At 40.5% G+C, this 15,385-nt stretch overlaps 1 protein-coding gene across 1 annotated transcript in view; it reads right to left on the bottom strand.

Annotated features, from left to right (window-relative positions):
- Positions 1-1,218: 1,218 nt before the first annotated feature.
- The window catches only part of TMEM18 (transmembrane protein 18), a 67,356-nt gene continuing 53,189 nt past the window's right edge, over positions 1,219-15,385 (bottom strand). Inside the window, exons 4-5 of the mRNA XM_078647882.1 lie at positions 4,140-4,233; positions 1,219-1,412 (exon numbers count right to left, since the gene is read on the bottom strand). Of these exons, the coding sequence (XP_078504008.1) occupies positions 1,314-1,412; positions 4,140-4,233 (193 nt within the window). The 3' untranslated portion in view covers positions 1,219-1,313. The remainder of the gene's footprint in view (positions 1,413-4,139; positions 4,234-15,385) is intronic.

Raw genomic sequence — 15,385 nt, 5'->3', positions numbered from 1 at the left:
GTTTGTCTTCCTGGGAATTTAACTTCTCATCTTCAGCTGATTAAATGTCATGCAGCAAGGTTTTTAACTTATCAAACCAACATGATTTACAAAGACACAGGGTGCAGAAACTAACATTTTCACAATGTCTCAGTATGCACAAACTACCATTTTCACAATGTCTCAGTATGCACAAACTACCATTTTCACAATGTCTCAGTATACAAAATTCTATTTGGAAACAGTTACTTATAGGGACAGATTCACTCTATTATTTAGAGACAACAGCAGACTCAGTTACTATTTCATGTCAATTTATGTACATTGCATATCCAATATGATTAATAGAATACTTTATTATTATCAATCAGGGCAATGCAAATTGCAATACGCAGGTCGCTAGACTAATTTATTCATATAAATACAGCACAGTGTGCTTATCCTGACACCCCGTTCCCATTATTGCACACAATTTCAAGGGGGTGTCCGCAATTTCTTTCATGTCTATGATACATCCTGATTATGGTCCAATCAGTGTGACCTTAGGACCTGTATGTCTTCAAGTCCCAACTTCTCAAACGAAAATTGGAAAGGTTAAAATCGATAAAAGTGCTCGGAAGGGAAAAATGGCGGCCGAGCTATCATCAAGGAACCAAACTAATAAGCAGAGGGGAGGCAACAGGCTTGTACTGCTGCAGCCTCTTAAATTCCTATAGAAGTGCCTTCCTTTCCTCCAGAACGTGCTCTGATTGGTTCTAGTGTTAGTCTGACTTGGAAGCTCACCTAATAATTTTGTGCTTCAGCCTCTGTGAATCAGCTATTCAAAGTCCCCATTTGTGATTCCTGCACTTTCTCTCCCTCATCTTTAACGAATTTCCGGGGATCTTGGTGTTACCTGCCATTCAGAAACCTCCGTTCATGACAGAAACCAGATGCCAAGATAAGCTGAGAAACTAGTCATAAACACTCTAAATTAAGTACGTCTCCCGATAGGATGCATACAACCTGGTACCTTCACCCTAGTAAACTAGGAAAACTGCCACTCTCCCCCACAACCTATGAAGCTTTCAACAATACGTCTTTCTAAGCAGACTCACACCAAAAATCTTCCCCAATTTAAGTTATGCAACACAGTGCCCAATGACCATAAACTCAAAAATACGGCATACAAAACAATGCCTCGAGTACTCATTGAAAAGAAACAAGTAACTCATGTTTTTGAACATGTAAAGGTATATCTGCAGTACAAAAGTATATTTATTATGGATCCATTTAATGAACATATTTATTACAAGGACAGTTACAATTATTAAAATACAAGAAATATGACCCATTCATTCTGCTTTGCTTTTCTTTTCTTTATCAGCTTTCCGTTTCCGTTGTAGCGTCTTGAGTTCAGTCATTACTCGTAATGTTTTACAAACCCAATTAATCTGGAAAGTAAAAATAGAATAGTTAAAATCAATCAATATTTCTGATACAACATTGCATTAGCATGGGTGTGTGGAATGTTTATGACTGATAATTCTATTGTCAAGATAATACACTTGAAATACAGTCAGAATGGCAGCTCCTGCTGCCTGGAGAGAGGAGCATCAGGCAATGAAGAGCTGTGAACCAATAAACCTTTCCACAGGTACTGGTGGCGTGATAGACCTTTAAAATTAACATAGATTGGCGATGATGAGCCAGCCAAAGTGGACTGAGACCTCTTCATTCGTGGATGTGAATCAACAAGCAAGTCTCCCTAGCCCTGGTGAACCCTTCTCTACTCCCCCTGGGGATAATAGATTCTAACAAAGGCTTATGTCAGTATGGAGAGTAATCTGATGTTCCTATATGTATGTTCTAAAATATTGTATTCCCCATGCTGCTGCTAAGGTCTCCTTCTCGATGAGAGAATGGTGATGCTCAACAGCAGTCAAGGAGCGTGAAGCAAAGGCTACAGTTATTTCAGGTAGGCAAACCTTCTGCGATCACATTGTGCCAATGCCAGTAGCACTGGCATCAACCATTACAATTGTGTTTTTTTCCGTATCAAAGGGTACAAGGATGCTTACATCACAAATGTTTTTCTTTATGTTATCACAACATTTGTGTTACTCCGCACTCCACAAGAAATCAATTCTCCGTCAGTGTTTTCAAACACAGTCATCAGTGTTTTCAAACACTTTATTTTGCTAGCAAAGTTTTGATCAGATTACGAGTAATACTCGATTAGCCCTAGAAAAGACTGTAATTGGTCCTTGTTATGTGGAATAGGCAACAATCTTATTGTTGCAAGCAAATATTTTTCCAGTTTCATTCCTTCCAGTGACAATGAGTGTGCCAAGTATACAACTTTGGTCACCAGGAATGCAGATTTGCTTGCTAATAACTTTGCCACCATTTAGTGAACTACCACAAAACTTTGCAGACCTATTCATTTTTCTACATTGGCAAATGGCACAAAGTTTCATGAGGATTCATTAAGGGGTTGCAAAGAAAAAAGGAGGCGTTTTTCATAAAATGCGCTCTTCCACCAATGCATTTTCAATACAGTTTGCACTTACCTGTTTATGGTAAACTGGTTGAACAGATTTAAATGAAAAGTGACAGGAAAAGAGTAAACTCGTTTTGGTAGTAGATGTAATTTGGTTATGTAGTTTTACATTTATAAGGAACTAAAACCTAATGATATGTTAGGCCGCAGTAATGTCACAGTATATATACTGTAGCCCTTGCCAATCTCAAAGGAGAACATGAATTGCTAATAACTGCCTTTACAAAAGTAAAAGGCAGCCCTATTGTTTAGCTCACACTTAGTCTGCATTGTGGGTTTTACTGTGAAATGTAGTGTAATATATTAAGAGCATAAGAAGGCTTGAGGTACTTTCGATAAATATGTAAAAGTAGGTAACAGTAGTTTTATTACTTAATATATTTTAAAAAATTACAGTGTCTCAGTGATATCTAGAAAGTACCTCAGTACTTAGACTTTTTTTTTAAAATGTGTTATATAATTGAAAATGAATTCTACTACACTATATTTCACAAATATAATTGTGAATATAAAAGAATATAAAATATAAAGGGGGGAGGACGCTCGACCTCGGATCTGGGGAACTTAGTTCGAGTCTCGGTAATGACGCTAAAACATCCTGTGATTCTGGGCAAATCACTTAATCTCCCGGTGCCTAACAAAAATGAATGTGTGTCCTTATGTAAAGTAACTGGTGCTATGTAAAGCGCTCTGATACCCAATTCGGGTCTAGTTTGCGCTATATAAAACTCTGCAAAAAAAAAGATAATTACCTACAGTTTATTTTTCATTTTTTAAATATTTTTTTTTTTAAAGTTAGAGTACCACTGTACAACCTAGAAAATACTGCAGTCCTCACAAAATAAAAAATGTAGATCAAAAATACACCGTACTACACTATATTTCACAAATATAAGGACTTGGTGTATTTTTATTTTTTAACATATTAAATTTCTTTTTTTTTAAATGATAGAGTCAGCAGTATTACCTAGAAAGTACAGCTGTACTTACAAAAATTTAAAAAGACTGGAAAAAATAAAAACTATACAGTACTACATTATATTTCACAAATATAGAATACTACAGTGTATTTTTTGCATAATACATTTTTGTATTATTTCTGTAAGTTATGCTCCGCAAATGTATAACAAAAAATAGATATATACAGTAATAAAACTAGATTTCCTTACCTTTACAGAATTACCGAAACTGCTTTATTCTTTACTATGAACTTATAATTCAGTAATACACAATATTTCTAGTTAAAAGCCAGAATGTGTGGTTTAAATAACATGGCTGACTTTTACTTTCACAAAGGTAGTCATTAGCCAATTATATACTGCTTTGGTAACAGAGGAAGATGGCAGCCGATGCGGAGCTCTACCGCTGAGCTCTTGGGTTGGGGAATACCATGAACGTGTAACATTATCCTCCTGAGTATGAGTATATGCAGGTTGACAAGATGGGAAGAGCAATGCCAGTGACATGTTAAGAGCAGCATGATGCCAGATTGTGGACCTTTGACACTGAGAAGGTGAAGGTGAAGAGAAAGTTGCGAACATGTTTTAAGCAGAGTACAGCATGAATTATCTACACATTAATTATACAAAATAATAAGAGAACAAGTGTAACCACCTACCACAATTATGATGGCATTACACAACAATGGCGCCGAAAATACCAGAGAAATGAACATCCCTCCAGAATCAAAATATTGCTGTTTTGAAAATACTCTAAAAAAAGAAAAAATAACTATTATTACAAGCCAGACAATACAAATAAGGCATTTAAACCCCCCCAACCAAGCAACTACTTGAAATACAAATTAAAAATGAAATACAACAATGAAAAATATATAAGTCTCTAAAATAAACCTTAATCCCTAGTCAAAAGGTTCCGTTTTTTTGTTAATGTTATCATGTTTTATGTTTTGCTGCTCCCTGTGGTGTCGTTACACTGAAGAGAACTTAAATGCATCTCTATTTCTTGTGACTCTTGAAATTAATAGGGCCTACTTTTATGAGAGAAATCGGTTTCCTATTCCAGCAGGGCGATATCGTACGGACTTGAGATGAGAGGAGTGAGAAGCTTTGAGTAAACAGAAAGGCTTTAGATTGCAAACAGTTTGAAGGGGGCTACGGATCCTTTCCAGCAGCTCAAATTATAGTTTCAATAAATTTCTTTGGAAAGTAGTGTGTGGTTGAGGAAGTAGCCAAGGGGATTAATATTTGAATCCAAACAGTCAACCATGGAAAATACATAAATTTGTTATCGGGGAGTTCCTTTCCGTTCTGTGTTATAAAGGAAATCTCTTCATATACGCACTATTTAGTGTCGTACTAGGCCATCGCATCTATATCTCCCTGGTATGAAACCGGATGCCTTTGTCAGATATACAGGCAGACTACGTTGCACATTCAGTGTAACTCTCCAAACATTGAAAGAAAACTAATTAATCACGCCTTGTTATTAGACAACTTACGCATCCTTTTGTAGGTGGACTTAGAATAAGGACAAGGAGCTTTTTAAGAAACAAAAGTGTCAATGTAAACAGGCAAGGCATTGGTGAGGTCACATGCCTCAATGCTGATGAGGCTGGGAATTCTTCTTCATCGGCAGCTGCAATTTCTTTGTAAACATTTTTAAAAAAACATGCCTTTGCAAATTCAAAACAGCGTTTGGGGAGAGTTGCCTGCGTACAAAATTCGATGCATGGGGTATGCGAGTGCTTTAGAGCTGCGTAGGTGCCTATTCTATATTGGGGAGTCTCCGTAGAAGCTCCATTGTAGGGGAGTCTGCGTCCCCTTGGACAGCATGCCCAGATATACTATGCAGATGGAAGTGCTAAACAACTGTCTCTACAGGTACTGTGGTGACCAATGACCACAGATTATTCCCTCAATCCGAGAAAAGTTCTTACAATCATTACTGGTGAAAGGTGTCAACCTAACATTGCAGACAGAAGGTACCACACTTACTACTAACAAGGGGGTGGGGAGAGGGAGGTTTGGGCAAGACCACGGACATCAGGAGGGAGTAAAAAAATTAATCTGTTTTGTTGGATGGAAAAACTAAGACTGGTTGTGAGTCATCTAGGACGCTTGCTGTTGTAACTTTGGCTTTTCCCCTTGCCTTTGCCTGCACCTCTCCTCTACTCTCGATTCATTCCTTCCTTCCCTCCTTCCTCTTATTCTTCCCCCCTCCATCTCTCCTCCCAGTAGTACAATTCATTCCAGTAGAATGTTGGTGTGAAGCTCACCTTAGAATGTTGGTGACTTCACTTGTCAGCTGGTACGTGAGGATCTAGACTGAATAATTGTCCTCCTTCTCCTCAAGCTGTGTGGATGCGTTATTCTTAACAATTGGCGACGATTCAGCTGTGCTGGGGACAGCCTAGATCCTCTCCCCAGTTTCTACTACCAGCTGGTAGCGCGTCTGCCACCTCCGATTTGTTTCTTTAGTCGGGCTCCTGCAAGGTGGAGAGTGCTGTTGGGGTGTGCCTGCCGTGATGGTCACCCTTTTTCCACAAGCACTTGTTTGTATTTTGTTTGCTGTATCTGCGCACCCACTGAGGGGTGTTCCTCCTCCGTGAGCAGTTCTGCTTCTGCCTCTGCTGTGGCAGAGAGTTTGTGATGGCTTGCCGCACCTCATTCCAGAGAAGGAGTGTTCGGCTTCCCTGAGCAGTTTTGCCTCAGAGGTGGTGGGGAGTGCTATGCGCATGTGGCGACTTGCTGCGCCTTTCTCTGCTTTCCTGCCTTCCCCCTTGTGGTGTCTGGACGGAGTGCTGCCGGGCATTTCATTGTTGGGCGTGGTCACCCGTTACCAGTGTGCACCGTGTTGTTGAAGGAAGGAATCAGACTATTGGCAGGATCTTAATTGCAGGCAGGCGGCCTACCACTGTGAAGCTATCACCACTGGCTGCTTCCTGGTGCCTGCCCCCTTCCCCCTTCCCCTTAGTTGACTCAAATGACGCAGCATGCCACTCCGCTCCATTTCCTCAGAGCGTTGAAGCAGAGTCAATTTCACTGAAGGAGGGGCGGACAGCGCCGCCTCATTTTAATTGCCGCAGCTGGTCAAGTGCTCATTCTTTGCTAGCGCTGCGTTTGTCCACACAGCGAGTGAAATTGACAGCGCGGCTTCATTTTTATTTGCTTCAGGTGTTTAAGTGCTCATTCCTTTCCAGCACTGCCATTATTCACACAGTGAGGGACTACGGCATTCCATTCAGCCTGCCAGCAATTTCTTCATCGCTGACAGGCACCGCCTGTTTTAAGTACATTTTGCCACCCTGCTTTTCCTTTAGAGCCCTGACATCACGTTGTGTTGTACAGAGGGGCTGCCATAATTTTCTACAGCCTGCCAGCAAAGCTCCTGCCGACAGGCACAGCTTGCTAATTATACACACTACCTGCATTACACGTCCAAATCCTCTTTCAGCTGCTGGTCACATGAGCAAGCCATTTATCATTTTTCCCACAGCCTGTCAGCATTTACCTCACTGACAGGCACAGCATACCATAGGTACACTAAAAGTGCTTAAGCTTTACTTTAAATTACCTCGGTTGTTCTCCCATTTATTGCGCCACCTTGCTTTTAGTACTGTTATATTACCGAATCCTAACATAAATGGTGATTTAGGAGTATACTATTAGAGTTGTTTAACCTTTATATACTTCAGAAATCTAATCTGTGAATTTAATATCCTGCTACTCTTCCTTCCATCTTTCACTTGCACCCCTACTCTCATTTTTCTTAACCATCTTCCTTCTCTGAATTCTTCTTGTCGATTCTCTATTTCTTGCAACATATACTTTCTCACTTAATTTCCCACTCCTCTCATTCTTCTTTTCTCCTTCCCTATGGCTGCATTTGCAATGTCTCAACCTCCTTCATTTCTGAATGAAGCAGGGGAACCTCTTATACCATGGAAAAATAGGTAAACCGGTTTGAGTCATATTGAATTGCCATGGGGGTGATAGATTTTCATCTGTACGTAAACTACATATCCAGATGCACAACTTAGGGAAGCATGCTAGAAAATATTTGATGACCTTCCTGATTCTATAGTTGAAAATGAAAATGTTAATGAAGATGCGCATGGGGATGTACAGCATGGCGTGTATCATTCGCTCTTAAGAAATTAGAAGCACAATTTGGGGAAAAGATCATTGTTATTCTTGAACGACACAAATTCTTTTCACGTTCACAAGGAAAAAATGAAAAGGTGTGTAATTACTTTGCTGTTTTGAGGGGATTAGCTTCAACTTGTGATTTTGACACTTTAAATGAATCTCTTATCAGGGATCAATTAGTTAGATGCACATGTGATAAGAAAATTCAAGAAAAACTTTTAGCCGAATCTCCGGATTTGATATCACAAAAAGTATAGAACATACAGCTTTTTGCATGAATGAGATGAGAGATGCAGTAAAAGTCAAGCAAGTGTTGGACAATGGAATTCATAAAATAGCTACAAGAGACCTTAAGTCAAAATCTTCACCGAATGAGGTTGATAAACAAAATACTGATGGGAGCAAATTTAGGTGTTACATATGTGGTAATCCCAATCATTTGGTCAACAACGTAAGATTCCCTCCGAGAAGTGTCACTTGCAGGAAATGCAATAAGAGAGGACACTTTTCGAAGGTCTGCAAGGAATTTAGGAAGAGTGTTACCCATATGGTCAGAAACGAACCAGCTCCCAATGAAGATATTGTTTTCCAAGTAGCTAACAATACGGATCCTACAAATAACATATCCTAAATGTGAAATCCTACTTGACAATATCCTGTATGTAGTATTTGCTGACTCTTGCTCTCCATATCCTCTCATCAGTGAATCAACATTCCAAGAGAAATCAGGAAACAAAGAATACACCCTATTACCTCCTGACATCAGACCCAGAGGATACAACCATGATCCCATACCCCTTGTAGGAATGCTTCTCATGCACATTGCTTTCAAAGACAGATCTACTTTGGGAAAGGTTTACATCACAAAAGAATGGTTCAAATTTACTAGGGTAGAAACACCAAAAAGACTTGTGGATCAAGCTGGATCCAAATGCTCCCAAACCAGTTTACCATGTAGAAAGGTCAAATATTAGGAAAGAAATTTGTGAACACTTTCCTCAAGTGTTTACTGATAAATTAGGACTGTTGAAAGGATTTATGTACAAGATCAAACTAAAGGCACAGCACTGACCAGTTGTTCACAAGGCCAAGTCTGTTCCGTTCCGTTACTCATAAGAGACCAGCTCAAGAAAGAGCTTGACAGATTTGAAGCCAACAAAATTAACGAAATTATAGAGCGTATTGAAAGTTCTGAATGGTTGGCTCCTGTTGTGGTAGCATCTAAAGAAGGGGGTAAGAGCATTCGCTTATGTGTTGACCTCAGAGACTTGAATTCAAACATATGGGTGTACAGACACCCTCTCCCTAATATCAACAAGATGCTTACTGTCATACAAGGAGCAAAATTATTTAGCGTTCTCAACCTCTCCTCCGCTTACCATCAGGTAGCTCTTTACCCTGATCCCAAGTTCCTTACCTCTTTCATAACTTCCTCTGGGCATACCAGTTTTCAAGAATGCCGTTCGGCATCGCATCAGCTGCTGCAGTGTTTTAACGCACAATGCAGCATATCTTACAAGGAACAGATAAAGTACAGTGCTTTCAGGATGACATCCTGATTTACGGAGCATCAGAAGCAGAACATAATAAATCATAGAAGAAGTCTTAAAGAAACTTAGCAAGGCTGGATTCACCACTCAAAAGGAGAAATGCAAAATAGGTGTTGAATCTGTGGTTTATCTAGGTCACACCATATAAGGTGAAGGAATGAAACCAAAATCTAGCCTGGTAGATTCAAACTCGCTCCTACTAATAAAGAGGAACTTAAATCCTTACTTGGACTGGTCAAATACATGTCCAAGTTCATCAAGAACTTTGCAGAACAAGTCCATTCACTCAGAGAGCTACTCAAAACAGGTAGTGTGTTCGATTGGAACTCTCAATGTCCCAATGATTTCACTCAGATCAAGCAGGCTATAATAGAAGCTCCCATTCTAAGTATGTTCGACCCCATTGCCAAAACCACTTTGACAACGGATGCCAGCATGAAAGGGTTGAGAGCCTCACTCACTCACCATGTAAAAAGACAAGAAAGAGTGATAGCCTTTGCATCCAGAACTTTGAAGCAACCAGAATGCAACTACTCCCAAGATTGCCGCGGCTGATGCGACATTAATCACAGACAATGGTGTTCAATTCACTTCCGATGAAATGAAACAATTTATGGCCACATCATCCATAGCTCATCTCACATCACCACTCTACTGTCCAAAAGCTAATGGATTGGTAGAAAGAGCCATCAGAATGATAAAAGACACTATTCAATTAGCTTTGGCATCTCATGAACCTGTGGAAGAAGCCACAAGACAGGGGATATGGTCAAATCACATCACACCAAATGCTGTTTCGAATGTTTCTCCTTTTGTTTCCCATAAAGGGAGACATCCTGGACCCAAAGTTTTACCCAATTGGCTCAATGGAGGGTGCTCAGTTTGGGTACACAGGAAGTCAGTGCTGGAAAAAGCTGAACGACATCAACAAGACTACAAATCCAGATAGGATAAAAAAATGGGAGGCAGGCCAATGGGTGGTCATAAAAAGGCCTAATGTACTTCGAGCCAAAGTTTCATATTTGCCAAACCTATGAGAGTAAAACGTGTCAATACCAACTCTGCTGTTTTGGAAGACGGAAGCACCTGGAGCATGGACAATGTAGCTTGCTGCTCCAAGGTACTCTCCTCCTTGTCCTCCAGTGAAGAAAGTCAAAATGAGCCATCCTCCATCTCACAAGGCTCTAAAGAACCCAGAAGTCGCCGACCTCCAGTCTGGACGGCGGATTACAAAATGTAACCCTTTATATTTTCAGGTCTCATTGCATTGTTTTTCTCTTAGTGAACATTATCACTTTCACCTTGTTGATCTTTAGTTTTCCCTTATTCAAAGGGAGATGTGTTGTAACTATTGCTTTCCCCCTTGCCTGTACCTTTCCCTCCTTCTTTCCCCCCCTTCTCCTCTCCTTCGGTAGTACATTCCCTTCTAGTAGAATGTTGGTGTGAAGCTCAACTTAGAATGTTGGTGACTTCACTTGTCAGCTGGTACAGGAGGATTTAGGCTAAATAAACGTCCTTCTCCTCAAGCTGTGTGGAGGCGTTATTCTCAACACTTGCTTACAGTTTAATTTGTATAGCAGCAGTCATTGGAAACAAGTTATGCCATGGCCTGTACAGAAGTACATTTTTAGGTGGAGGCATTAGACTCAGACAATAGTGCTGGGGCTACCTACAAACATGGACATCATTTAGGGGTCGCTCTTGCGACCCCTGGCTTGCCTCTTGTGACCCCTGGCACTGCTTTTGGAACAGCTAGCTTCAGAGGTGGTGAATTCAGTGCCAGGAACACAGGGACAGCTTGTCCTTATGGTCATCGGTTGGGGCTCAGTTCTCTTTGCTTTCTGTCAATCTTTTTATACTAATAGAGAATGTTACATTATTCACTATTAGGGTTATTAAAATAGAGTACAAATAGCAAATAACTTTTTCTGACAGATAAGGCTAAGTTGTGTGAATGCTTGTGGGAGTTCATGTATTAGTAAATGTCTCTATACGCAGAGTGTGTATATGTGTGTGTGAGTGAAAGCGAAGGTCAATGGGCATGTGATGTCCCTTCCGCGACACCAGGCAATTTGATGAATTGACATCCATGCCTACAAGGAAGGTGTTTTTTATATATATATATATATATATATATATATATATATATATATATATATATATATATATATATATATACACATATATATACATATATATATATATAAATATATATACACATACACACATATACGCAGATAAACGTGTGATTAAAATGTTTAAATAGGATACCAATAGAAACTGAGAAAAAGTAAAGTGGCAAGCACATGGACCAATAAGAAGTTAAGGCGGGATGTAGGCCCCTTTTAACATTTAATAAATAGAATAGATTTCAGAAGCACTGTGCAGGCAAAACCTAAAAAGGAAGAAAAGGGCAATTTTTTTATTTGGGGGAGGAAAGAGGATGAGGAAAGGATCACGGGTTGCAAAGCTTAGAGAGTCGGTTGGTGCTGAAACAACACTGGGGGAAGTTTCAAGAAGTAGCACATACTTATGCATAGACTTTGTGAAAGCATGCCTTACTCCAAGAAATGAGAAAGTCAGACTTAAGTCTGCAGTATGATGCACTTAGTCATATAGAATGCTTGATGAATCAGGCCTGGCTATTCAGGTGTAACTCACATTTGAGCTAGCAGTAACACACAGTGACCTAAAAAGCTCAACCAGCCACATCATCTGCTGTTGTGTGAGAATGGAACATTTTCCTTCAAGAATTATGGCAAGGCGAGGGCCCTATTCTTCTTGCCTTCGCCAATCTAAGAATTACAAAACAATTTTCTCCCTGCCTGCGATTATGAGCATATACTCTTTCAGTTCGTTCAAAGTGTTTTGTACCTGTGCACGGAGGTTTGTGCGACCTGCAATCTAAAACAGTAAGCCCAAATTTCAAGGTAACTTTTGGCAGTTTGTGTCACATTACACTGCAGTAACTAAGGTGTTTGATAAAAGTGCAACTTTAAATCACAAGCTGGCTCCAAATTGATTTTCTGACTGGCCTGATGGTTTAAGAGAGGCACTGTTTATAGGACTGACATTGGCCAAGGCCTTTTCCTTATAGAAAAGTGTGCATAACATACTCATGTATAGGGGCTTTCATCCAACTCTCTTTATCCATTGGTCTTTTGCTGGGTCAAACACATTTTGCTTCTGCCCACTGCAACTTCACTTTGATTGACTGCATTTTGCTCTCGCACAATGAACACACTCGCACATTAGTTAGTTCTCTTTGGGGACGTGCTTTTATTTTTACTTTATAATTGCTTTAGTGTTGCCTTTGTGTTTAGAGCCTAATGTGATATCAGGACGCTTCTAATACGCATTCGATCTTTATCAGATCCCATCTTCAGCCAATACTGTTGTAAATGCCTTTTGGCATGTTTTGCTTTTCTGACTGCGGCTATTCCACAGCATACCAGAATGTGTCCATTTGGAACGGTTATGTATTCAGTTATACTATTTATACTTTTTTCTCTCCTTTTTTTAAAATTTCTTTTGCTGGCCTTTCATTCTTTCTTCTCTTTCATTTTCTCTCTCACCCATTCTTTCATTTTCTTTATGCCCTTTTTCTTTCCTTAATTCTTTCCTCCTTCATTCTCGCCTTTTTTCCTTTGGTTCCTTTCTTTCTCTTTTCTACTTTCTTTCCTTCTGTCTCCCCTTCTTTCTTTTTCTTGTCTTCTTTCAGTTCCTCTTTCCTTTTTGTTTTTCTTCCTTCCTTTCTTTTTCTTTCTTTCCTTTCTTTTTCTTCATTCTGTCTTTTCCCTTCCTTTCTTTCTTAGTTTCTTTTTTTTCCTTCCTTCTTTCTTGCCAGCCATGCTCTCTTGAAGGCAGAAACTGACATGTGACCTTTGTCTTTGAATGCACAGCAAATGTGACAAGATAAGAACAAGATCTACTGGCCTGTTTACTGTACGGAGCACTTGTGGAAGAATACAAAGGGAGATGGTGTGAAAAGGCTTTGCCCCATGGAAGGGACATCTATATGTTCACTGGAAAAACCATAGGTTACATGGACGTTATACTTTGGCTAAAATTTGCTCATACAAAACCAGAGAAATTCACCAGTTATAGTTAACTGACCTAACTATAACTTGCGCCCCGCAATACACTGCGTATGATCTCACACATTAGATCACTCATGACAGGGGCAGTGACAGCACTCATGACATCTCAAATAACATCACTGATGCCATCATCAAATGACTGTTTATTAAAACGTTTATGAGTGTAAAACATATATGAAAGGTGAATTGGTGAATCAATGGGTTTATGAGTGCCTGATTTGATGATTCAGTGGGTGCATGGGTGTCTCAGTGAATGTATAGGAGAGGGACTGGTTGTGTGAATGTCTGAATTGGTCTGTTAGTTGGTGTATGATGGAGTGAATGATTGGTTGTCTGAATACCTCTATGGGTGTCTGAGTGGGTGGGTGGGGGATTGTGTGGTTGCCTGTATGGATGAGTGAGTGGGTGGGTGAGTCAGTGGTCTATGGGTGAGTCAGTGGCCTATGTGTTAGTGAGTGTGTATGTGAAGTGCTGTAGGGGCGAAAGAGTGTGTATGGCTGTGTCAGTGAGTGATTGCCTGTGTCAGTGGGATATGGGTGAGTAACTGGGTATGTGAAAGGCAGTATAGGTGACTGTATGGATGAGGGAGTGAATGTGAGACTGGCTGTATGGGTGAGTGTGTGCTTAGTGACTGTATAGGTGAGTATGTGTTAGTACCTGTATGAATAAGTGACTGAGTGGGCACAAGTCAGTGGCTGTGTGATTGACTGTATGGGTGAGTGAGTAGGTATATGAGTAACTCTATGGGTAACTGACTCAGTGTGTGAGTGGCTGTATGGGTGGATATGGCAGTGGCTGTATTAGTGATTAAGTAAGTGGGTGAGTGTCTGTTTGGGTGAGTGAGTGAATGTGTGTGTAGATCTATGAATCAGTGAGTGGGTGTCTAAGTACTAGTATAGGTGTGTCAATGGTTTGGGGAATGGTAGTGTACAAGTTGGAGTGGGTGTATGAAAAGTTATATGGGGTGTGAGAGGGTGCGTCAGAGATTCTTTGAATGGTGTCATCAGTTATGTCACTGACCATGTCACAGGTGATGTAATATGTGAGGTCATAAGCAGTTCATTGCGGGGGCGCAAGTTATAGTTAGCTCAGCTAACTAGACCTGCTGAATTTCTATGGTTTTTAAACTAGTTGTCATGTTTTCAGAGTGGTGGAGAAAGGGATTGGGGCCTCCAAACAGCTCTCACCGATCCCACTGTGTTGCACTTACTAGGGTTAAATGGAGTGCTTTTTGGCCCCTAAGGACCCTCATCTTCCAAGAGGACATTAACTGTATATAGCAATAGTTCTATAACAAACAGCGTGTCAATCTGAGTGCATCTATGAGTGGGTATTGTATTTATTTAGAGTTTTATAGAGCACGAACCAGACCTGTGAGGGTATCGGAGCGCTTTACAGGAATGATAGGAGGGAAAAAAAGGGTTTTGGGAGGGGAGGAGACAGTTGGGATGACAACAGGGTGATACATTATACAAAGAAGCAGGCGGTTTCAATCCCCGGATACCTGTGGGAATAAACAGGTGAAAACATTTAGAGCAACAGTTTGCGTGTGGGTAGTTATCATCCAGAAGGACCATGGATAATGCCGAAATAGAGGGTGGAACAGGGTCACTGAGGTGCAAGTAATGTCAGAGTTAGGGGAGGAATTTGCCCATTAGGAAAGTTTTGGACTCTTTCTTGAAGCGATCCAGAGGGAAGTCATCTGATGGTGGGTGGAAGGGAGTTCCAAATTCTTGGAGCGGCCCCAGAGAAGGCCAGATTGTACATTTTTTTTTTTCAGCAAGCATGCCGGTTGGAGCAAAAGATATCTGGCGGATAGGGAATTTCTGGCTCCTCCGGATATCTCGAGATTCTGGGCCAGAAATGCCGGGGAATTGGAGTATAGAGTCTTGTGAGTGATGCAAGCCAGCTTAAGTTGGATACTGGCCTCTAGATGAAGCCATTTTAGAGCTTTCAAGTGGGGAGAGATGTGGTTGAATTTCTTGGAACCTGTTAGGAGGCTGGCGGCAGCGTTGAGGCAGGCTTTCAGTGGTGCCAACAACCTCTTGGTTAGACCTACGAGGGTTGAGCATCCATATTTTAGTCTGGAAATGACCAGTGCCT

This window comes from Lissotriton helveticus, chromosome 6, assembly GCF_964261635.1.
Source record: "Lissotriton helveticus chromosome 6, aLisHel1.1, whole genome shotgun sequence".
Classification (NCBI taxonomy): domain Eukaryota; kingdom Metazoa; phylum Chordata; class Amphibia; order Caudata; family Salamandridae; genus Lissotriton; species Lissotriton helveticus.
Note: the sequence above shows the minus strand (reverse complement) of the source record. Positions and strands in the feature narration are given on the sequence as shown.